Source organism: Salmo salar, chromosome ssa15, assembly GCF_905237065.1.
Source record: "Salmo salar chromosome ssa15, Ssal_v3.1, whole genome shotgun sequence".
Classification (NCBI taxonomy): domain Eukaryota; kingdom Metazoa; phylum Chordata; class Actinopteri; order Salmoniformes; family Salmonidae; genus Salmo; species Salmo salar.
This window is the reverse complement of record NC_059456.1, coordinates 86,189,649-86,213,711: the sequence shown is the minus strand read 5'-3', so window position 1 is coordinate 86,213,711 and position 24,063 is coordinate 86,189,649. Positions and strand designations below refer to the sequence as shown.

The following is a 24,063-nucleotide window of genomic DNA, read 5'->3' as shown; positions in this document are numbered from 1 at the left end:
GTTATGAAGCAAGCTAAGGTGACAACAGTGCCTGTCATGGACGTTTCCCAGTTGCTTTGAATGTTCATAATCATAGGGTAAGAACACTTTTAAAGTCTCAAGTCAAGTCCTTTTTGACTAGCCACAGCAGTCAACTAGCTAGCTAGGTAGCTGTTTAGCTTTCTAGAACATTCACTCATTTGTTTGTAAACAATTACCAAGCTAGTTTGCTACCACATGTTCTTGTCAAACTGTCAACAGAGTAGCTAGCAAGCAACAAGATATGCAAAATAACAGTCTAAAAACCACTTGTGGGTAAATAAATCAGATTTGACCGGTCAGACACAAGTCACATGGCTAGGAATCAGATTTGAAATATGGCTTGAAATATCCAATTCCATGTGTTTTATGGCTGTTCAGACTGCAGGAAAAAGAACAAATTCGAATCGGATATGCAACTAAATAGGATTTGAGTTATTTGAAAGTGCCAATGTGAACACGGCTTTATAATCTTCACCTGGCATAGCCAGAAGATGACTGGCCACCCCTCGGAGTCTGGGTTCTCTCTTGTATTCTTGCTAGGTTCCTGCCTTTCTAGTGAGCTTTTCCTAGCCACCATGCTTCTGCCTCTGCATTGCTTGCTCTTTGGGGTTTTAGGCTGGTTATCTGTATAAGCACTTTGTGACAACTGCTGATATAAAGGGCTTTATAAAATAAACGTGATTGATTGATTGAACCAAGTCCTATATTTCAAGATGTTAATTCAAAGTGCTCTGTCTCCATGGAGAATTGGACTTGGGCGGGTAAATTCTCCTGCAGACGTTTTTAACTCAATATCAAATCCTTTCTGGGTAACAATTTAGTACCTTACTGTGACTGTTTTCAATTAAAATGGTCAAAAATGGCTTCTTAGCAAAAAGCTATTTCTCAAGCAAGAATTTAGCTAGGACAGTCTGGGAGTCGTCTGAGTGAAGGGCCTAATTGGAGGAGCCTAATGGAAGGGAGGGATATGTAACCTGAAAACAAGCTGACATTTCATGTGGTCTTTTCAAACAGCTCTTACACTAAAAAGGGCATTATCATTTTCACAATTTCACATTATTATTCCAACCTCAGTGTGGAAAATTATATTAAACACAAGAATATCACGTTTTTGACTGCACTGCCTCTTTAATGTTGGAAACACAACTTGGAAAAATAATTGGATAAGTATGCTGGCACAATCACGATTAAAATTAATTTAAGTAAGGGATAATCCAGTAAGGTGACCTTCCACGGAGTTGCATTATTTTCCAGAGAACGGATAGAGCCCCGAGTTGATTATCCCTTTTATACCATGGCTATAATTTCACACATTTGCCACTAGAAATGTGTTAATTTGCCAGTAGAAATTGGCTGACAGTCGTGGTATATCAGACCGTATACCACAGGTATGACAAAACATTTATTTGTATTTCTCTAATTATGTTGGTAACCAGTTTATAATAGCAATAAGGCACCTCGGGGGTTTGTGGTATATGACCAATATACCGAGGCTAAGGGCTGTAGCCAGGCACTCTGCGTTGTGCATACGAACAGCCCTTAGCCTCGGTAAATTGGCCATATATCACACCCCCTCAGCCCTTATTGCTTAATTAAGTATTTTTGTTGTTGTAGATGGGACAGTAACATTAGTAATCTCAAAAAAGTATACTTTATGAAAAATGTTTTAATATATTAAAATAATAGATATTTGTATGTTTAGCTCACATAATATAATTTAAAAGTATGCATTAAGGTGTCTGTAATACAGTAAATGTGTCAAAAACGAACGTCCAAATGCATTTCTACAGCTTTTTTTACAATCGTGGGGGGAGTGCCAAGATGGAGGCAGGCTGGGTATTTTTTTTTTTTTTTTTTGGCACGCTGGTTTTCAACAAATAGAAATCATTGGTTTTAATACCGTCAATAAATATTTTGCCACGCCTCAAGGCAATGGTAGGGTACATTAAGCCAAGGACAGTTAGTAATATCTGGGTTTACTGGTACAAGAAGGTGCTTTCAAGTAGATTAAACACCATTGTTAATGTCAATTCTATTTGGATTATTATTATTTTCTAACACCTGCACTGCTGTCATCTGGAATCTATAGCCCTGCTTAGCTATATATTTGGTCTGGAGGGCTGTGAAAGACGATGCATCTGGTCCTCAGGGTACTGTGTTTCTCTCTGCTCTTATCGGGCTGTCTGAGTAGCGCTGGCGAGATAGCGATAGGCTGTGCGAAATGGACAACCTCTCCCGGTTCTCCGGATATCTGCTGTGAAAGCTGCCATAAAGGTACGTTTCTAAACTAGGCAACTGTATATGGTTGAACTTTAACTGTACTCAGTAAATAATCAACAATTAATGTAATATGGCTTGGATTTTGAGAAATCAATTCTAGAGGGTTTATCAGGTTAAATAATGGGGTCTATTCAATCTGTAAAATTGAAGCGTTACAGATTCCGCGATAGAAATGTAAAGTTAATTTCCGATTGACATGACATATGCAGCGTTAACCGTGAATGCTGTCTCTGCTAAAGCTGAAACATTGCCTTTAAATGTCAACAAAACTGTACAAATTAACTTCTGGGAGGCAGATTTTTCTTTCATGGCGATGAATGAATCCCAGGTTGTGAATTAAATATTATTTCCTCTTTAGTGGTTATACCACAGTGACCCAGTTGATCTTCAGTGGTTTCTATTAGGACCACATTAAAGGGGATGGATAATGATCACCCGGGATCAGATCAATGATAAACTCAGCTCTATGTGGGAGGGGAATGGAAATAGTTTCCTATCAAAAGCATTTACCTTATATATTCATGTCCACTGCAATTGCTACTGATGAAGCAAATGTGATGTTAATCACCTGACTGTTGAGTTATTATGGATGCAGATTTGATTTCAATATAGTACGTTCAATGTTGTCTGTGTGTGTATTTGTGTAGGGAACCGTCTGGTGACTCCCTGTGGTCCAGACCCCAAAAAGCTGTGTGTTCCCTGTAGTAATGAGACCTACACAACTGACACAACATCACTCTCCTGTCGCAGGTGTACTCAGTGCGTAGGTATGTCACCAGGATATTGAAGCTTTAACATCATTTATTAACCCCTGAACTGAAATGTCTATTGTTTGATAAATTAGACTTAAGAATTATTCATTTTACTCCACTTTCGCATGCTTGTGTGTGTGTGTGTGTGTGTGTGTGTGTAGGTGGGGCCCAGACCCTTAAGAAGGCCTGTACAAGAAGCAAGGACACAGAGTGTGACTGTAAGGCAGGACTCAGATGTGGCGATGGCCACTGCTCCTTCTGTGTCCAGGAGTGTGGAAAGGGCCAGGAACCTCTTCCCGCTGCACGTAAGACACATATCTGTACCTGCAAACACTAAAGTCATACAAGTTATCTGTCATGCCTAATAAGACGCACAAGCTCAGGACACTTGTTCACCAAGTCTCAAACCTCTGCCTGTCTGTCTGTCTTCATAGGCTCCTGCCGGAATTGTCCAGTTGGGACCTTCAGTGACCAAATCCATGAGAAGTGCAAGCCTTGGAGAACAAGGTTAGATTTAATTTCCCCCTAAACTCTGAGTTTGATTAAATATTGGTGTACTGGTAGTACTAATGCCATGGCATTAATTTGCCAACAAATTATTACCGAATGCAGCAAATCACGGCAACCCGGAACAAAAATCCTGCGCCATGGCTACTCAATGTAATCTGATATTGGAGAAAGCCAATCTTGAATCTTTATTTCTCCATCTCTGTCCCAGCTGTCCCCATCCCCATGAACACATTGTGGCCTTGGGAGATGCAGTTAGTGACAGCAAGTGCAGCAATTTAATCCCCCAAGTGATTACCTTACCTACGAAACGGGGCTCTGAAGGTAAGACCTGTGAATCTAACACTATGGCAAAATTTATGTTGTAATATCACTTTGTTTGAAAGATGCCATCCTCTTACTCCCAGATGGCACAGGGCTGGTTTGGGCTATAACGGCCTCGTGTGGGGTCTTTATCATCCTTATCATCTTGTTTCTGGTCATCATCATCAACAACAAAAAGAAACCAGAGAAGACAACCCGCAATGAGCCAAACCTTATTGTGCCAACTCCTCCTACAGGTAATCATGTTCCTCCTCATTATCAGGGGACAACTCATCCATACTGGATCAATATTCTGTAAGCTTTCAAACTGTAGTCCTGAAATGTGGAAACAGCTTTGTCTTAACCTCAGATTCAAATATAAACTCAATATTCTCTCCGTTCCTCCCTCGCTCCCCTATATCCCCCCCCCTCTCCATCTCAGATGATCCGAGGAGCCTGATGGAGGTCAGTTTCCACCACCCTCAGCAGGAACAGGGCAGCAGTTCTGAAACACTGCACTCCCAGGACTCTGAGACCAAGCTCCTGCCAGTGTGATTGGGAGTGGCGGGGTTATACTAGGTCTGATCTACAGGCCACTACCTCACACACTGGCTCTCTGATGCCTTTCCAGTGATTGGCCAACACATCGTTCCGGTACTGTTAGACTCTGATTGTTCATGCCACACGCAGTCACTAAGGAATTGAGAGGTTCAGATACTTTTGAGCATTTGAGCTCTTTAATACCTTAGTATTTGTTTGTATCTTACATGCACATTCAAAGATGTGAATATTGAGATCTCTATGTAACAATAACTTTCTGTGAAAGTATACAATTTATGTCAGCCAGTAAACTGATATTCAAATGTCAGTAGTGGTGGGGAAGTTTTCAGCTGGAAAAACATTGTCATTGTTTGACCTATCAAGTGTCTGCTGCTGGATTAGTTCAACTATGTACATTTCCTGGTTTTATTAGCACAGTTTCCTGTTAATATAGTTTAGATGACCTAAACGTGATGAAATCCACTTGACATTTGTATGTGCGAGGGTGTGAGCAGAGTCATGCCGTTTAAGTATAATACAGCGCATGTGGGGTTGCAGCAACAGTGTAAACCACAGACAGCTAGATGTGACTGCCCACATGCCTCCCACTGGCATATCATATTCACGGATTTCCTGTAAGGCTAAACTCCACTGCCCACAGTTACTGAGCAGAAGTAAATACCCCTATTTAACATTACTGTAACCCAAAATGTGACATTTAATTGCACAGGAGATTAATTACAGCAAGGACATAAGGTGTTTTTCTCAGCACTTTGTTAGGAATGTGCCAATGTGATACAGTACGGGACTTGGAGCAGCTTTTTGTGTGAAAGTACTGCTTGTATTGAATGGGATAAGAGTGAAGGACATGTGTGGGAAACAATATGATGTCATATTCTTCTCTATGATACACTGCCAGGAAGCAAGGGGTCTGGACTTTCCTTATAAATGTAGTAGGGAATGCTAAAGGTCAGGGAATCCTCTCCTGGGGGTTTCCCCAGCCCTTTACACAGAAGCTTATCTAAGGTCATTGGAACTGTAAATTGCACTTGACACGCAATTTATAATGTAGGCAATAGGCATTGCAAGTGATTCCAAAGGGCTACCTTTAACCTAGTTTGATTAAATCCTTTCACCACTAGTTTTGCAATCACAAGCATTGTTTGTGGGTGTTCCTTTGGCGTGCTTATACATGCATGTTAACTCAAGCCGTTTTGCCCTGGTTGTAAAGAATAGCTTTCACAAGTCATCCCCCCCCTCTCCATCTCAGATGAGCTGAGGAGCCTGACAGTCAGTCTCCACCACCCTCAGCAGAAACAGGGCAGCAGTATCGCGTGTCAGACACTTTATCACGGATCTGTCATCCCATTGTACAACACGTTTTTATTCAGATAAAGTGTCTGACACGCGATACTTCCCTGTGGCCTCTCCACTAGGCAGAGCTGGGAAAGCCGAGGGATTCTGATGTGTCATATTAATCATGTAGTACCATCACTGCTGGGAATGTACACAATGAACACAGAATGAAACTGGTCTGACTAAAGCTCACGGGATCCTGTTGGAATGCTGAATTACACAGTGCAGGGAAGACCCGTGACTGTTAAAAAGAGCACCTCAGGCAGAGGATCGTGTAGAAACATTGGTCAGATCTGCACTCATGTAACCTTGACTTGTCATGAGTATACAGAGGAGTAGCGTATCGTGGAGTTACAGTAACTACGCATGGGTGTCTGAACTGTATCTGTATTTAGCTAGTGTGACAGGCATAGCCCACTGAGATGGAACATCTCACATTCACAATAGGGGCCATAATTACCTACATGGTGTAAAATGTTAACCCACACCCATGGAGTGGGTTTATAACAGTAGTGGTGTTAATGAGTCATCACCGCCACAGACTGTCAGTCATCCGAGGACAGGGTTTTTAAAGAGCCAGTTACACTGATGGATTATTGAGTGGCATTCATGCGAATATCCTGAAGTACTTGGACTGGCAGGCTCCTAGGACTTCCTATACAATATGTTATGTCATTTCACTTGGGCCATGTGAAAATGGTACTGATTGAATAAGTACTGTAATATTGTTGGATGTTTTGATATTAAAGAACAAGTAAATACCACTGGGTCGTCTTACTGTATTCCAACCAACTTTGTCATAGTCAGCTAAATTTACTACAGCACATTTCTCGTCGGCATACAGTGCCTTCGGAAAGTATTCAGACCCATTGACTTTCTTCATTGTTATGTTACAGCCTTATTCTAAAATTTATTAAATCGTTTTTTTCCACCTCAATCTACACGCAATACCCCATAATGACAAAGCAAAACATTTTTGAAATTGTTGCTAAATTATTAAAAATAAACTGAAATGTCATGTAAGTATGCAGACCCTTTACTCAGTACTTTGTTGAAGCACATTTTGACATTTATTACAGCATCGAGTCTTGGGTATGACGCTACAAGCTTGGCACACCTGTATTTTGGAAGTTTCTCCCATTCTTCTCTGCAGATCCTCTCAAGCTCTGAGGTTGGATGGGGAGCGTTGCTGTACAGCTATTTTCAGGTCTCTCCAGAGATGTTCGATCGGGTTCAAGTCCGGGCTCTGGCTGGGCCACTCAAGGACATTCAGAGACGTGTCTCAAAGCCACTCCTGCGTTGTCTTGGCTGTGTGCTTAGGGTTGTTATCCTGATGGAAGGTGAACCGTCTCCCAGTTTGAGGTCCTGAGCGCTCTGTAGCAGGTTTTCATCAAGGATCTCTGTTCTTTGCTCCGTTCATCTTTCCCTCGATCCTGACTAGTCTCCCAGTCCCTGCCCCTGAAAAACATCCCCACAGCATGATGCTGCCTCCATGCTTCACCGTAGGGATGGAGCCAGGTTTCCTCCAGACGTGACGCTTGGCATTCAGGCCAAAGAGTTCAATCTTGGTTTCATCAGACCAGAGAACCTTGTTTCTCATGGTCTGAGAGTCCTTTAGGTGCATTTTGCCATGTGTTTTTTATTGAGGAGAGGCTTCCGTCTGGCCACTATACCATAACGGCCTGATTGGTGGAGTGTTGCAGAGATGGTTGTCCTTCTGGAAGGTTCTCCCATCTCCACAGAGGAACTTTCAGAATGACCATCAGGTTCTTGGTCACCTCCATGACCACGGCCCTTCTCCCCCGATTGCTCAGTTTGGCCGGGCGGCCAGCACTAGGAAGATTGTTGGTGGTTCCAAACATCTTTCATTTAAGAAAGATGGAGACCACTGTGTTTTTGGGGACCTTCAATGCTGCAGAAATGTTTTGGTACCCTTCTCCAGATCTGCGCCTCGACACAATCCTGTCTTGGAGCTCTACGGACAATTCCTTCGACCTCATGGAATGGTATTTGCTCTAACATGCACTGTCAACTGTGGGACCTTATATAGACAGGTGTGTGCCTTTCCAAAGCATGTCCATTCAATTGAATTTACCACAGGTGGACTCCAATCAAGTTGTAGAAACATTTCAAAGAAACATTTCAAAGATGATCAATAGAAACAGGATGTACCTGAGCTTAATTTCGAGTCTCATATCAAAAGGGGCTGAATATTTATGTAAATAAGATGGTTTTTTTTAATACATTTGCAAAAAAATAACTTTGCTTTGTCATTATGGGGTATTGTGTGTAGATTGCTAAGGGAAAAAAAGAACAATCAATTTTAGAATAAGGCTGTAACATAACAAGACGAGGGAAAAGTCAAGGGGTCTGAATACTTTCCAAAGGCACTGCAAGTTTCACTAAGAGAGAGGAAAAAAGACAATGTTACTGCTGAGGTTTCATGGCTGTTAATTTTATTCAGAAAAGCTTCTCATAAACCTACGAGAGCACTAATACCAGTGTGTGTGTGTGTGTGTGTGTGTGTGTGTGTGTATCTAATATGTCTCTCAATGGTAATATGGACATTTCTATTTAAATAGAAGAACAGAATGAAGAACGTTCATGCTCAAACAGGCAAAAAATATTTGGACCATAATGTTCAAATAAAAGTAATGTACAAGATTAAATTCAAGCGATGAAGCAGATTGTGTTCATAAGACACTATAAACATAAAACTAGCAATACAAAATAAATGTGATCGTTTGAATCAACTCTTCCATACAAAATAACTGGCAATAATAGGTCACAAAATATAAGTAAGCAACAATTGTGTGTGCTTAAACAAAAATCATGCAATAAAGATAACAGTTGTAGCAAACTACAAGCCCAGCAGTGACTGTCTGATGTGTGCAAAAAAATGCTGTTTAAATAAAAGGGAAATGTACAGTATGGAGCGATGATTGTCTGTTGAATGCTCGAATGACAATTGGAGCGCTGCAAAAGGATGGGAAGCAGAGAGTTGGTGGGAAAACTACATTAAGGATGCATTTTAGTAGTTGAACTTACATAACCAATCAATGTCCAGTTAAGGTTGCTGGTAGAAGGTTTAGTTAACTCATGTCAGCAGTATGCTCTGTTGACTGGGTTTGCAGTATCCTCCTGTCATACACTAAAGATGGAGAGTTAGCTGTAGCATGGCTACACTACAGTATGTACAGCATGGGGATCCCAGGGATTAAACATATGACTCAATATCCTACCATAGACTTGAATTACTGGGGAAATACTGTATTAGCATAAAGTGACACGTCTATTTCCCAGTAATTGGGAAACTTGTCACTTTAGCAGGGTGTGAATGACATGATAGTAATGGTAGAGAGCTCCTCAGGTATTTTTCAAACAGATATTGACAAGAGGAGGGATTGGATGCAATCTCTGTCAGATATGGTTGAAGCCGTTTGAATTGGAGTGTTACTAAGATCTCCCATTAAAGGGATACTTCAGGTTTTTGGCAGTGAGGCTCTGTATTTACTTCCCCAGAGTCAGATGAACTCGGATACCATGTTTGTGTCTCAGTGTCCAGTATGAAAGTTGAAGGTAGATTTGTGAGTCAATGCTAACTAGCATTACCCATAGACTTCCAGTCATTGTGCTATCTGCTAGCATGCTAGTAGATACCCATAGACTCCTAGTAATTGCGCTACCGCTAGTTAGCATTGGCTCACAAATTTACCTCTAACTTCTTTCATACTGGACAGACACAAACATGGTATCCGACTTCATCTGACTCTGGGGAAGTAGATAGAGGGCCTCACTGCCAAAATCTTGAAGTATCCCTTTAATAATACTAAATAATAAAACAAATAAAAGTAACAAACAATCAAACATATAGTGATTGATATTAACCTTATCAACACAGAAGAGATAATAATTGGCAGGTCAACTATAATTCTTCCCTTTGTTAATTATATTAGGTTATATGAACCCAAATTGTTGATTTATCTACACCAGTAATTTAAACAAAAACAAAATCTCCAATTGTATTTCTTAACTGGTTAAAGTGCTAGTTGGGACAACTAAATAATAATACAAGTATCTGGAGATAGTCCTCTTGGGACCAGGTTAAGTAGTGTGGGGGGTCTAAGTGGATATGGGGGGTGAGGGTTTGTTCCCTGTACACCCAGGCCCAGTATCGCTAACTGTGACATCACTGCTGCTTACAGTTCTCCTTCTTCTCTTTGGATTTGGCGCGTCCTGATTTGGCGCTTTGCCTCTTGGTGGGCGGGATGAACGTAGGCTCCTCCATGAAGTCATGTAAGCCAGAGTGGGGGATTGGATGAGACTGACAGGAGGATGGCCCTATAAGGAAGACAAGAGAAGGTTCTATAACTGTACATTACCTCTATATAAAGCTACATGTTATGGTCAGGTGTTACGTTGTTATTCCTACCAGAAATGGTCTGTCCTGCTCTGATGCTCTCCTTGCCTGGTCTCTTGGTCTTGAAAGTTGGGTCCAGTTCCTCTGCAATGTTTCTGATTGGCTGTTGTGATCTGTAAGGATATAAGTAGCAGCTTGAAATATAGAACTTTTCATAGCCTAATCTATTACAAAACATATGATTGCAGTCCATTCAACAGGTAGGAAATCTCTAGCAAAGACTTTTTCAAAAGACCCATATTTTAGCAGCAAATGATAAGATCAGTCAGGTGCTAAGGAGGGCATTTCCCAGCATTATACATTACATTAGAGTGGCACAGTAGGGTTGGGCGGTATACCGGGGTATTTTGAAATACTCATGGTATGATTTTCAATAAAGTTTTTATTACATTTAAGTATTTATTTTTACTTTAAATACCTGCAGTCAACTTGTGCACTAGGTTAGGAGATAAAGCAGATCGCGTCCTTCATTTTACCTGTTACATTATTTTTCATTATGAAGCTTACCAGTAGGCCTAGTTCCCTTAAAATAGCTGAACCGGTCACGTTTGTTTAGAAACGCACAACAACGAGAGACAAGGTGATCTAGTAACACTTAGCTAAATATTTTCCAGCCAGATGTGCTATAACTATGAACTGTCTAAAAGGTGCTAAATACTCTGCAGTTGTGTATTTTGTTTGCTAACTTACTAACTAGTTATCCAAGTGGCTAGCTTCCTACAAAAATCAAGCTTATCTTGGTAACTGCAGAGAATCCCATCCAGGATCAAGATCCTTGCGGTCTAATATTTGTTTTGTGCGTGAGGAAAAATGTGAGTAGCATTTTTGAGTTTCTTGTATAACTTTATGAGCTGGGATGTCTGTCCTGGAAATAGTTTGTGAGACCATATAAATTGTTTGCATACGCTCATTTGCATTTAGCTAGCATCCACAATGGGATTTTACATGTACTTGTTAATACCGCATACTCCAGGATGGTTGGTTTGAAGGTATGGAAATGTGGATACCGCCCAAGCCTGACTCACAGTGTTGAGGTGGGGCTAGGGGCCTGATAGTCTGGAGAACAATCCTCAGTAGGAGATGGAAGGCCCTCAGAGTCCAGTCTCTCCCGCTGAATCTGACACACAGAACACATTATTATTATAATATTGGTTTGAAATAAGACTGTTAAGTCAATGTATAGTGTCAATAGTTAACATTCTATGTAGACAATGGCTCATAAAAGCAGCAGCAGCTACCGGTCTCTCTCTGACAGTTCTCCTGTTGTGAGGGTCAGCCAGGTCATGCTGTTCACGTTGTGACCCCGGGCCATTAAGGTCACGTGACTGGTGCTTCAACTGTATTTCCTGTTTCTGCATGAAGCGGGCGATTTCCTGACAGAGGACACAGTGACCATGAAGGGTCAATACACAATAGGCATGTTGTTACACATTGAACAGGTGGACTCTAGCTGAACTCAAGGCTTTGAAGGACGCATTGGTCTGCTGGTTTTTGCTGAGCCTATGATTTATCTGATGAATTTTGAGATGGGTTGATAAAAAGGTCAAATGAACTTTGGAAGCACATCCCCTAGTTAAAGAAGGTAATATACCTCTCCTTAAATCTGGGAATTCAACTGGGGGTCCACAGCCCCCAAAGGTACTTTTTTATAATTTTTTAAAATTTGATTTAACTAGGCAAGTCAGATAAGATAATAAGAACAAATTCTTATTTACAATGACGGCCTACCCTGACCAAACCCTAACCCGGACGACGCTGGGCCAATTGTGCGCTGCCCTATGGGACTCCCAATCACGGCCGGTTGTGATACAGCCTGGAATCAAACCAGGGTCTGTAGTGATGCCTCTAGCATTGAGATGCAGTGCCTTAGACCACCGCGCCACTCGGGAGCCCTTTTCGCAGGGGGTCTGCGAAAAATATAGAAGCAAGAAATAAACAACTTTTGAATTACATACCTACAGTAGAAAAGAGTAGAATATATTATTTCTAATGATGTCAACTTTATTTCTTAACTCCTAATATTGAGCAAAATAAGAGCCAATTACACTCACTGGAATATCTATCTAACATAGGCCTTGAAAAAGCACCTGCGGACAGGCTACCACTGGCTGCTGGTAAGTTTTATTGACTTGGGCAAGCTTTTGCTAACCTTTGTTTAACCAGATAAATAGCTGCTCTAAGCAAAAATGTGTTTGGAGTTACCTTTCTAGCTAATAGGCTGCAGTATGTTAGAGTTTACACTTCCTCCAATTATAACGTGGGGTCGTCAAAATAATGAAAAAAAATGTTTAGCAGATCTATTCATTTTAAAATATTGATTACTTCTCGCCATTATTCGTTTTGTTAACATATGATGGGGTCCCTGGGTCTTCGGTTTTCCTGGGAGCGGGTGCCTGGGCAAGAAAAGGTTGAAGACTTCTGACCTAAATCATAGCCTCTTCTGTTGGGATATAATACCGAAATCATGATATTTCCTTTTACACCTGTATCTTACCTCATCCTGAGCCACTTGCGCAACTCTGAAGTCTCCCTCTGGGTAGGAGTCATGTTGAGAGAGGGAAGAACGGGCTGGAGGGCTCTGCAATGACAAGAGGATAACTCAGCATGGTGTTGCCACAGTAACTCCCCTCAATCTACTCTGAACAGGTCATGACTCTAGGACCAAGAACATATTCAAAATAGCTTCTGAAGTTTCATAATTGTATGTTCGTTAATGTGTAAAAAATAAAATACCTTTCCTGAAAACCTCAAATTTTCAAAACAGACTTTTCATCAGACAGCAACATTAAGTAACATAGCTGGATGTGAGCCGACAGTACAGCCAGTAGGATGATCCTCCCTTACCCTAGTCAACAGCTTCTCCTCCTCCTTCTGAAGCCTCCTGGCCAGCTCCTCATCCAGCAACACCTGGTGCAGTTCCCCCAGGTCCAGACACACCCCCTCCTCCGGCTGCAGCGCGGCTCCTGTAGAAGGAAAGACCTGGGTCAGGAAGGTTTAGAGATAAAGGCTGTGATATGACATCTTGTGAAGATAAGTACACTGAACAAAAATAAACGCAACATGCAACAATTTCAAAGATTTGACGGAGTTACAGTTCATATAAGGAAATCAGTCAATTTAAATCAATTAATTAGGCCCCAATCTATGGATTTCACATGACTGGGAATACAGATATGCAGCGGTTGGTCACAGTTGCCTTAAAAAAAGGAAAAAAAAGAAAAAGAAAGTAGGGGAGTGGATCAGAAAACCAGTCAGTATCTGGTGTGACTCATTGCGACATCTCCTTCACATAAAGTTGATCAGGCTGTTGATTGTGGCCTGTGGAATGCTGTCCTACTCATCTTCCAGGGCTGTGCGAAGTTGGTGGATATTGGCGGAACTGGAACACGCTGTCGTAAACGTCAAACCAGAGCATGCCAAACATTCTCAAATGGTGAGTATGCAGGTCATGAAAGAACTGGGACATTTTTAGCTTCCAGGAACTGTGTACAGATCCTTGCGACATGAGGCAGTGCATTATCATGCTGAAACATGAGGTGATGGCAGCGGATGAATGGCACGACAATGGGCCTCGGGATCTCATCACGGTATCTCTGTGTATTCAAATGGCCATTGATTAAATACAATTGTGTTCGTTGTCCCTAGCTTATGCCTGCCCATACCATTTGCCCACAGAAGTCGGTTCTGACGCCAAACTGCAGTCAGGTCAAAAACCTGGTGTGAACAACGAGTACGCAGATGAGCTGCACAAAATGTCAGAAACTATTTGGTTGTGCAAACCCAGTTTCATCAGCTGTCCGGGTGGCTGGTCTCAGACGATCCGCAGGTGAAGAAGCCGGATGTGGAGGTCCTGGGATGGCGTGGTTACATGTGGTCTGTGGTTGTAAGGCCGGTTGGACGTACTCCCAAATTCTGTAATACAACGTTGGAGGCGGCTTATGGTAGAGAAATTAACATTCAATTCTCTGGCAACAGCTCTGGTGGACATTCCTGCAGTCAGCCTGCCAATTGCACTCTCCCTCAAAACTTGAGACATATGTGGCATTGTGTTGTGTGACAAAACTGCATATTTTAGACTGTCCTTTTATTGTTCCCAGGACAAGGTGCAACTGTGCAATGATCAAGCCACACCTGTCAGGTGGATGGATTATCTTGGCAAAGGAGAAATGCTCACTAACAGAGACGTTTCAGAGAAATATGCTTATTGTGCGCATGTACAATTTCTGGGATCTTTTATTTCAGCTTATGAAACATGGGACCAACACTTTACATGCTGCGTTTATATTTTTCTTCAGTGTACTTAGAGAAAAGAAACATACAGCACACGTGCTGGAAGACAGGTCTGGGGTAGCAGATAGCATTGGGCCAGGAACTGAAAGGTTGCTGGTTCAAATACCTGTGCTGTCAAGATGAAAAGTGAGCAAGGCCTTAACCCTATTTTGCTCCAGGGGCGTCACACTACTATGGCTGACCCTACAGAACAACATCTCACTTCACCTATCCCGTGTATGTGACAAAATCCTTATTTAAGAATAAAATAGGTTCATCAAGAAGAACAACAATCATCGCGTGGATAATTTCAAGAGAGGACAAAGATGAAGGATGGGGAGGGGTTGAAGAGCAGCTAGTCTATAAATGAGGGAAATCCAGATGAAGGTATTTCCCAGACCATCAGAATGAACACTACTACAAAAGAAAAATCTAATTTCTGAGAAAAGAAAATGTATAAATTGGAGGCCCCTCCCTTAAACACAAGAAAACCAAGATGAGTAGATTTTTCCAGATTTGATTGTTGAATGAGGGAGGACGTGAAGAGGAGTAGATGTACACACAGAGAGGTTGTTGGGAAGCTTTGGGTAAAGAGCACAGTAGCCACCTCCCCTGCAGGTCTGTGTTCAGAGTGCTGAGGTACCTGCAGCTCAGGGTGTTACCTGCAGCTCAGGGTGTTACCTGCAGCTCAGGGTGTTACCTGCAGCTCAGGGTGTTACCTGCAGCTCAGGGTGTTACCTGCAGCTCAGGGTGTTACCTGCTCTGGAGGAGTGCCTAGATCTGGCCCTGATGGAGGCCCCTCTGCTGCAGAAGCTTTGGCTGAGATGGTGGACTCTCCGCAGGGGTCTCTCCTCCCTCCTCTCCTCTTCCTCCTCCTTTGAGCTGTTCTGCTCCTCCTGCTTAAGCCCATGCTGGCGATCACTTGCACTCCTCACCCTGCGCTCACTATGGTGGTGCCCATCATCCCCGCCCTCCCTCTTCTGGTCCCCACCTGAGCTGACCCTGTTCCTAGGGTCGCCACTACTCCTCCTCCCCCCTCTCCCTCTGCTGAAAAGCCCATCATCTCTACTGTGTTCAACATTGACCTCAGTCCCACTACCCTCCACTATGGTCAGGTTTTCAAGGATTCTCTCTCCGTCTCCTCCATGGCCTTGGTTACAGTAGCGTTCTCTTTGTGAAGCTATTGTTCTTTCCCCGACATCTCCATGGTGACTACGCCTGGTGGGGACAGCTCTTAGAAAAGCTCTCGGTTGGTGTTGAGAGTCACTGTGGGCAACGGCATTTTCCCCATCATGCACTTGGCCGTCTCTGATCTCACCTCTGACCTCCCGTGACCTTGACCCCCCGTGGAAGCTCTGCCTCACGGCCACACCCCTCTCTCTTAAGTCATGGGCAATCAGCTCCCATACATTCACTGCGCGCCTGCTGTCGTCATGGTAACTATAACAATGCCTGCTGGCATCGCCCTGGAAGCGGACTTGTTTGTTGTCGCTGGTTTCTCTGTAGGTCCACCTCCTCCTAACCCCGTCTCGGTCTCTATCCTGCAGCCCTCTGGCAGAGTCATTAGTACTACTGATGTAGCGCCCCCCTCTCCCCTCCTCTGACCTGGGGTCCCTGTCATAACCCCGGTCACGCTTTGCCCTGGGATTCTTGTCCCAAATCCTAGCCCTCTTCTCCTTAACCCCTCTATCCCTGTCCTGCCAACTCCCCCTATGCCTTTCCTCCCTTGCTCCATTTCCCCTCTCCCACATCCTGCTGCGCTCTTCTCTGGAGCTGATGGGACTGCCGAGACTCCTGTAACTCCTCTCCGGTGGTTGGTACACAGGAGCCTGGTGACCACTAGGGGCAGTATTGAGCCATTTCTCCAGTCTACAGGGCCGGGATGGAGGGAGGTGTTCAGGGAAAACAGTGTCTGCATCCTCTGAGCCTTCATCACTCAAATAGTCAGGTGGTGGGCATTGGAGGTAGTTCCTGATGAGTCTAGGCAGATTAGAGTGTCCATTATGTGATGATTGTTTTCTATTATCCTGTCCTGCTGACCTGTGGGTCTCATACAGAGGCTCAGCAGTAGAGTCTGACTGTGGCTGTGTGTAAGAGGTGGAACATTGCCACCTGCTGGTAGCAGGCTGATGGTGCAGCCCTTCTCCCTGGCTAGGGCTGGTGCTGAGAGCAGGCTGGCGTGGGGATGACGAGGGTGAGCCACGGACGCTGGTACCATCTTTAATCAAGCCAAACATGCAAACACAAAAGCAAGTGAGTGTGGGTGTTAATGGTTTATATTAGAAAGGCGCAGTGAATGGTGTCAGGCTAACACAGGGTTCATGTCAATATACAAGGGACCATGCTAGACATGCCATTTTGTAATAATTATTTTTAATATTTGGCTCAGAGGCATGTCATTAAATTATCCTAGATTATTTATCTATAAGTGAACATTTAAATACAAGCTTGACAGACAAAACACAACGCACACAGTGCCATGGTCCATGTTATTAACAAGCCAGCTAGAGCCAAGTGATTGCCAGAGTGATAAGGCTGCTGGGAAACCTGTTGAGTCCAGTGGATGCAGATTGGAATGTCCGGCTGAGGAGGACAGGCAGTCAAGCATGCAGAGCAAAGCAGGGTTAGATTAGAGCTCAGTCTCCCCAAGTAACTTCAGCTCTACGCAGGAGGCCTAGTGGTTAAGAGCATTGAGCCAGTAACCGAAAGGTCGCTAGTTTGAATCCCTGAGCCGGCAAGGTAGAAAAACTTGCCATTCTGCCCTTGAGCAAGACAGTTAACCCACAACACCTGTTCCCCGGGCGCTGATGACGTGGGCGTTGATTAAAGCAGTCCCCCGCACCTCTCTGATCCAGAGGGATTTGGGTTAAATGCAGAAGACACATTTTGGTTGAATGCATTCAGTTGTGCAACTGGCTAGGTACCCCCGTTTCCCCACAGCTACAATGACCCAGGTGTGGAGGGCTTGATCATTAGGGTTCATCAGACTTTAAGAGTCCAGAGTTGATTAGGATTTCAAGTCCTTCTGTGCCATATTTTGTCCTTGTTATGATCATAAAAGAAACAGTATGCACACCAACCATGGTGAAAAAGCATTGAGAAGTAACATAATAAAATCAAGAGGACAGGTCAGAATAGCAGGTACCACCCAAAGTATGATTTAAACCAAAGCAATCATTCAACCAACCTTTGCCACCATTAGACATTATTTCAGGAATAAAAGAAAGACGAAACCACAGATAGGAGATGATAAAAAATAACCCTAAAGCAAACGACCCTGTCAACAGAGGGGCCTTTTACCCATAAAGTACACTGTTAGATTATAGAGTATTGTCATGCCTAGAAATAATTGGAAATCTTGTTTGAGGCCCAAACAAAACAATAGTGATAGTTTATTTTCTTCTATAGTGAAGCAACAGATACTAAGTGTGACTGTACCATCACGGTGGCTTTCCTGCCCCCTGCTCCTCAGCTCCTCCTCTTCCTGGATGTGTTTAGCCATTTCCTGTGGAAACAAGGTTAGGTCTATTATTGTTTCCTCCATGGAACCAGAGCTGTAACAATACACTCAGTCAGCAGATGTAAATAAAATCATTATAGAAATGGTTGTCTTCAGTATCATATAACAGAGTACTAGTGATTTAGGATTGACTCAGAGCCCAGAACAGGAGAAGAAATATGTTCATTGTATCCTTCACAAACTCAGTTTGTGCTCAGTTGCAGTACTGAGTCAGTCAGAAAATGCCTACTATGTCAACCTCCAAATGCTTGCCAAGCATATGGCTGAGGTTAACTAGGCTTATGCCAATGTGTGGGCAGACGCTGGCATCAAATCACTGTGGTTTTCTATTCAGCCTCCACCCATCTACATTCAGAGAACCTTTGAAAGAGATCATTCTGTACATTACAGATTAGTACCACAAGGTGTCAGTATAACATGGCCCAACATTACAAAATAAATAGGAAAGACCCAAGCCCTGTTACCCTAAAAATAAAACATGTGTCAAATGAACCATATCAACAGAGAATCAGAGAAATAGGGTCAGGGTTCTTACTTCTTGGTCATGAATGACTGGTGAGTGATGCAAAGCATCAAATCAAGCCACAGATATATTATTGCTACATGTTAAGGAGTATGAGTGACATGGCATTAGACTTAGAAATTATTGGCTCATTGTTCTTAAAAATCACAATTCAAATAAGGATCCAGTGGTGGAAAAACTACTCAATTGTCATACTTGAGTAAAAGTAAAGATACCTTAATAGAAAAGTGAAAGTCACCCAGTAGGATACTACTTCAGTAAAAGTCTAAAAGTATTTGGTTTCAAATATAAGTATCCAAAGTAATTTCTCAAATATACTTATGTATCAAAAGTAAACGTCTAAATCATTTCAAATTCCTTATAGCAAACAAGATGGCACAATTGTCTTGTTTTACTTACAGATAGCCAGGGGCACACGCCAACACTCAGACATCATTTACAAACTAAACATTTGTGTTTAGAAGAGATGACCAGGTATGTTTTCTTGAGAATTTGAACATTTTCCTGACAAAATATCAAAGACTTTTCAGAACACGACACACATGTATCTTTGCTTTGCTCTGTGGAAATAATAGCACTACAACTAAATAGTATTTAATGATGTGTGGAAACTTGCAACATGATAAAGACTGACAACTAGTCTCTGTAATTGTATAGACAGAGTCTGGGTGGCCTGCACTAGAAAGACAGTGGAAGTGTTGCTGAATGCAGAGCCACAGTAGGTGACTTGTCTCCATTATGAGGGAGATCTAGCATGACCACAGTGGCTGCTCATCACAAAACCAGCTTCGGGTTAGCCTGGTCTTACCAACTCCTATGGTCATTGTGGCAAAACGGCACAAACAGATCTAGGAACAGGCTAGCTTCAGATGGCCAGGCCAGGCTGGTAATTTCAGGAAGGCCTGGGGGCTGACTCAATGGAAAATAAGAGGCCAGGCAGGCAGACCAGAGAAACAGAGAAGGCCAACCTTTCATCTCCCTCTGCCTGGCTCGGCAGCTGGGCTCTGGTCTGGAAAAATTGCTGAGAGAGTGGGCTGCTTTACTTTCATTAACACCTTGTCAACTGGGCATGCCACTGCCACCCTGCACAAGGGCTGCCTCCCTTGTAACTTTGACCTCAAAAAAGACTTGTGCTCTGCCTCCTCTGAGACAGTATTGAAGTCCTGTGTGACAAATTATACATAACGGAAATGGAGTGTGGGTCCATTGATACATGCAGTGCGGGGTGGGGGGGGGGGTGAAGGTGACAACAAACCTTATCAGTACACCCTTGATGCCACTTGTAGATTTGTTTTATTTATTGAACCTTTATTTAACTAGGCACGTCAGTTAAGAACAAATTCTTATTTACAATGACGGCCTACCAGACGGGGACGGGGGTTCAAAATAAAATCTAGGACAACACACACATCCCGACAAGAGACACCACATAAAGAGAGAGACCTAAGACAACAACTAGATCAAATAGGGCATGTTTAGAGGGGTGGGCCCATCGGTACAAAAAAAACTCCAATGACAAGTGTTAAGAGCCTCTTGGTTGGCTAAATCCCAGTGCTTAGCCAACTTAGCCTTGCCAGCCTCAGCAGACAGTTAGCAGCTTGACATGGCAGGTTAGCTCAGGGAGTGCCATGGGGAACTGGCATTCAGACTGACTGCACCGCCTGGTGCCTTCTGTTCTGCTGCACAATTAAACACACGGTCAGCAGGGACGCTAATATTTAATCAACACACTACATCAGCCAACGTTACATAAATGTGAATTTGCTTGGACTGTCTTTTAGGCATTCACAAGACCTTGGAAGTAGAATATGACTCTGTATTAGGCTTGGTGGTATATACACCGTATACTGGGGTATTTGGAAAGAGCCACGGGATGGTTTTTCAATATCATCAACATTGAAACTTAAGTTTTTCAATACATTTTTATCTACTTCTTAAGTTAATACCTGCAGTCAACTTGTGCAAAAAGTTAGGACATAAAGCAGACCGTGTTCTTCATTTCACATTATGAAGCTTACCGTAGTATCCCAGCACAGTTGAGCCAGTCACGTGTGTTTGTAAGTAGCACAACGGGAGAAAACAGGAGCAGGTGAGTCCAGATGTGTATTGACAGGGGTCACGTTTTATATTGCAAGTCAAGTGTTTTTTTGCTTCAATAGAGTGATCAGGGACGTGCGACTATAGTTTTCCTTCACAGAAAATACATTAGTGCAACACATTCAGCAGAAAACAGCTTCATTTCATCAGATGACAACAGAAGGGCAATGCTATTTCGCCATCAGCCACACAAGTAAATGAGCTTACAAAGAAAAAGCAATGTCGTTTTTTTTGTCGCAAAAATGATGCATGGTCTTCATATTTTGTAATGTTTATCATAGGAAATGTAGCTGGCTACTTTCTAATATTTTGCTTAAAAGTTAACCTTGCATTTTACCAGAGAAAAGTAGGCTGGCTACTATGAGAAAAGTACAAGAGAAAAGTAGCTACACATCAGTCAGAGCGCTGTCTGCTGATAGAATGATGAGAATACATGAACGGGCAAAGTGGAGAAAATTTGTTTGATGCCGAGCAGAAACCCTCCCCTAACCCAGACGATGCTGGGCCAATTGTGCGCCGCCCTATGGATCGAACCTCAGGCTGTAGTGATGCAGTGTCTTAGACCGCTGTGCCACTCGGGAGGTCAATCATTTCAGATCTGTGATTACAAAATGTATCAAGATATTTCTTATGCGTTTTATCTTTATTTCCTATGTGAAAAGCGTAGAATGTTGTATTAACTATCCAGTTAAACTTAGGGGTTGTGTTATCTAAGCAAGTGGGTTAAATAAATAAGGTGACAGGGCATCATATTGCGTTAGCTTTCTGCTGTGTTCGAGAAGTCAAAAGACCTTTGGATGAGATCTGTACAGATGCTACTGCCATCTTGATTTCCTTGCGTTTCTTTCTACTCTCGGTTGTTCTCGACCCATCTGCTCCTCCCCAATCTTCTCAGAGCAGAGCAGGCAGGATGTTGACCTAGCGACTCCAGACTCCACAGACACAGCTTGTACACATGCTGCTCCAGAGCCAGTACTGTTCTTCCTTCAGCCAAGCAGGCGTCAAAACTTTGTTCATTTGCACGTCTCCTGTTCGCATTCGCTTGTGTCAATGAAAGACATTTGGTAGCGCCTACCTATACATTGTGTACACAAAACATTAAGGACACCTTCCTAATATTAAGATGCACCCCCCCACTTTTGCCCTCAGAACAGCCTAAATTTGTCAGGGCATGGACTCTACAAGGTGTTGAAAGCGTTCCACAGGGATGCTGGCCCATGTTGACTCCAATGCTTCCCACAGTTGTGTCAAGTTGGCTGGATGTCCTTTGGGTGGTGGACCATTCTTGATACATACGGGAAACAGTTAAGCGTAAAAAAAACAAAAAAAAACACAGCATTGCAGTTCTTGACACAATCTGGTGCGCCTGGCAGCTACTACCATACCCCGCTCAAAGGCACTTAAATCTGTTGTCTTGCCCATTCACCCTCTGAATGGCACACATACACAATCCATGTCTCAAATCTTTCAAATAATTTTTGTTGCCCGTCTTCTCCCCTTCATCTACAGTGATTGAAGTGGATTTAACAAAATAACTCAAGGATGATCAAAGTAAATTGGATGAACCTGAGCTCAATTTGGAGTGTCAAAGGGGTGTGAGCACTTTAGGCTTTTCATTTGCAATAAAATTAGCCAACATTTATAAAAACTTGTTTTCACTTTGTCATTATGTGGTATTGTGTGTAGAAATGTTTTTATTTTTAATTCAGGCTGTAACAAAGAAAAAGTCATGGGGTATGAATACTTTCTAAAGGCACTGAGCGTCATGAATTTAATCCAACTGTCATACTCCATCAGAACCCAAAATAAGCATGCAGAAAACAAATGTAAATAAACACAATATATCCTCAAAACATAGTTAAAATATAACTTTGATATCATGGATGATCAGTCCTTGCATCCATAGCTCTGTCTATGAATTTAAGAGTTTCCTATATTTCAGCTTTTAATTTTAAAATTGTGCTATTGTGTGTAGGCCAGTGACACAAAATCTCAATTTATTCCATTTTAAATGCAGGCTTTAACACAACAATCCACTTCAAACAGTGGGAGAAGGGGAGAAGACAGGTTTTTTTTTAAGAATTGAGACATGGATTGTGTATGTGTGCCATTCCTGCAGTCAGCATAACAATTACACACTCCCTCAACATGAGACATCTGTGGCATTGTGTTGTGTGACAAAACTGCACATTTTAGATTGGCCTTTTATTGTCCCCAGGACAAGGTGCAACTGTGTAATGATCATGCTGTTTAATCACCTTCTTGATATGCCACACCTGTCAGGTGGATGGATTATCTTGACAAAGGAGAAATGCTCACTAACAGGGATGTGAACAAATGTGTGCACAAAATGAGAGAAATGCGCTTTTTGTGCATATGGAATATTTCTGGGATCTTTTATGTCAGCTCATGAAACATGGGACCAACACTTTACATGTTGCGTTTATATTTTTGTTCAGTGCGAGACCATCACTTCCAGCAACACTACTGTTCGGGGGCCAAGCTACTAAATGATCTCCACTGTACCCCCAGAATGCTGGACACACCAACAGTCTGCTCTGACTTCACTCACTCTGAACAAGGATCCTTTATGAGAGATTCTGAGGCAGCTAACTTCAATAAGGAAACCTAAAGAGTAAAGGGAGGAGAAAACTGTCTTTGTGAGTCTGGATAACCTGGTCTGGTCTCTGGAGCCATTTGCTGCCCATTTCTCCACAAGACCCCTTTCTCGCTCTTCTAATTATACACTACCTTCAGAAAGTATTGCCATTTTGTTATGTACAGCCCGAATTTAAAATGGATTAAATTGAGATTGTGTGTCACCGGCTTACACACATCCCATAATGTGAAAGTGCAATTATGTTTTCAGATATTTTTACAAATTAAAAATGAAATGTAAAATGTTGAAATTCATAGACAGAGAGCTATGGATGGACTGACCAATGATATCAAAATTATATTTTAACCATATTTTGAGGCTATAGAGTGTTTACATTTACATTGTTTACAAACATAGGAGTAAAAAAGGCTTATATTTTGGGTTCTGATGGGGGTATGACAGTTGGACTAAGCTCATGACGCATATACAGTGCCTTCAGAAAGTATTCATACCCCCTTGACGTATTCCACACTTTGTTGTGTTCCAGCCTGAATTCTAAATGGATTAAAATAAAAGATCTCACCCATCTACACACAACACCCCATAATGACAAAGTGAAAACATGTTTTTATAAATGTTGACAGACTACAACTTCATTCAAGTCCACCTGTGGCCAATTCAATTGTTTGCGTATGATTGACAAATGAATAAAACAAACGCTGAAATAAGTATCCTTTTGTTATGGAAAGCATACATAAGTTCAGGAGTAAAAATATGCTTAAGTCACATAAGTTGCAAATTAAATAATAGTATTTAATATGGTTTTTTTATGACTACCTCGTCGCTGTACCCCACACATATAATTATCTACAAAGG

At 42.3% G+C, this 24,063-nt stretch overlaps 2 protein-coding genes across 8 annotated transcripts in view; one reads left to right on the top strand and one right to left on the bottom strand.

Moving 5' to 3' along the window:
- The first annotated feature begins 1,890 nt into the window (after positions 1-1,890).
- On the top strand, positions 1,891-6,523 carry LOC106572390 (tumor necrosis factor receptor superfamily member 9). Its single transcript, XM_014146497.2, has 7 exons — positions 1,891-2,295; positions 2,949-3,068; positions 3,215-3,358; positions 3,488-3,560; positions 3,772-3,884; positions 3,968-4,120; positions 4,306-6,523. Exons 1-7 carry the CDS (start codon positions 2,154-2,156, stop codon positions 4,416-4,418), a joined length of 858 nt encoding a protein of 285 aa, XP_014001972.1. The 5' UTR covers positions 1,891-2,153; the 3' UTR covers positions 4,419-6,523.
- Positions 6,524-8,193: 1,670 nt separating this feature from the next.
- Positions 8,194-24,063, bottom strand: part of LOC106572391 (coiled-coil domain-containing protein 50) — a 38,156-nt gene continuing 22,286 nt past the window's right edge. For 6 of the 7 annotated variants that reach the window (XM_045696199.1, XM_045696198.1, XM_045696197.1 and 3 more), the window contains 8 exons: positions 17,887-17,953; positions 15,206-16,666; positions 13,024-13,142; positions 12,674-12,757; positions 11,418-11,552; positions 11,205-11,296; positions 10,192-10,292; positions 8,194-10,100 (listed from right to left, as the gene is read on the bottom strand). In XM_045696199.1, coding sequence (XP_045552155.1) covers positions 9,949-10,100; positions 10,192-10,292; positions 11,205-11,296; positions 11,418-11,552; positions 12,674-12,757; positions 13,024-13,142; positions 15,206-16,666; positions 17,887-17,953 — 2,211 coding nt within the window. In that variant the 3' untranslated portion in view covers positions 8,194-9,948. The remainder of the gene's footprint in view (positions 10,101-10,191; positions 10,293-11,204; positions 11,297-11,417; positions 11,553-12,673; positions 12,758-13,023; positions 13,143-15,205; positions 16,667-17,886; positions 17,954-24,063) is intronic. The other variant, XM_014146504.2, reaches the window with a different exon arrangement.

Bases quoted from the DNA above. Each gene is read 5' to 3' on its own strand.
- LOC106572390 (XM_014146497.2), top strand. From the start codon at position 2,154: ATGCATCTGGTCCTCAGGGTACTGTGTTTCTCTCTGCTCTTATCGGGC. The intron at 2,296-2,948 runs GTACGTTTCTAA...GTATTTGTGTAG, and splicing joins CTGTGAAAGCTGCCATAAAG to GGAACCGTCTGGTGACTCCC. The intron at 4,121-4,305 runs GTAATCATGTTC...TCTCCATCTCAG, and splicing joins TGTGCCAACTCCTCCTACAG to ATGATCCGAGGAGCCTGATG.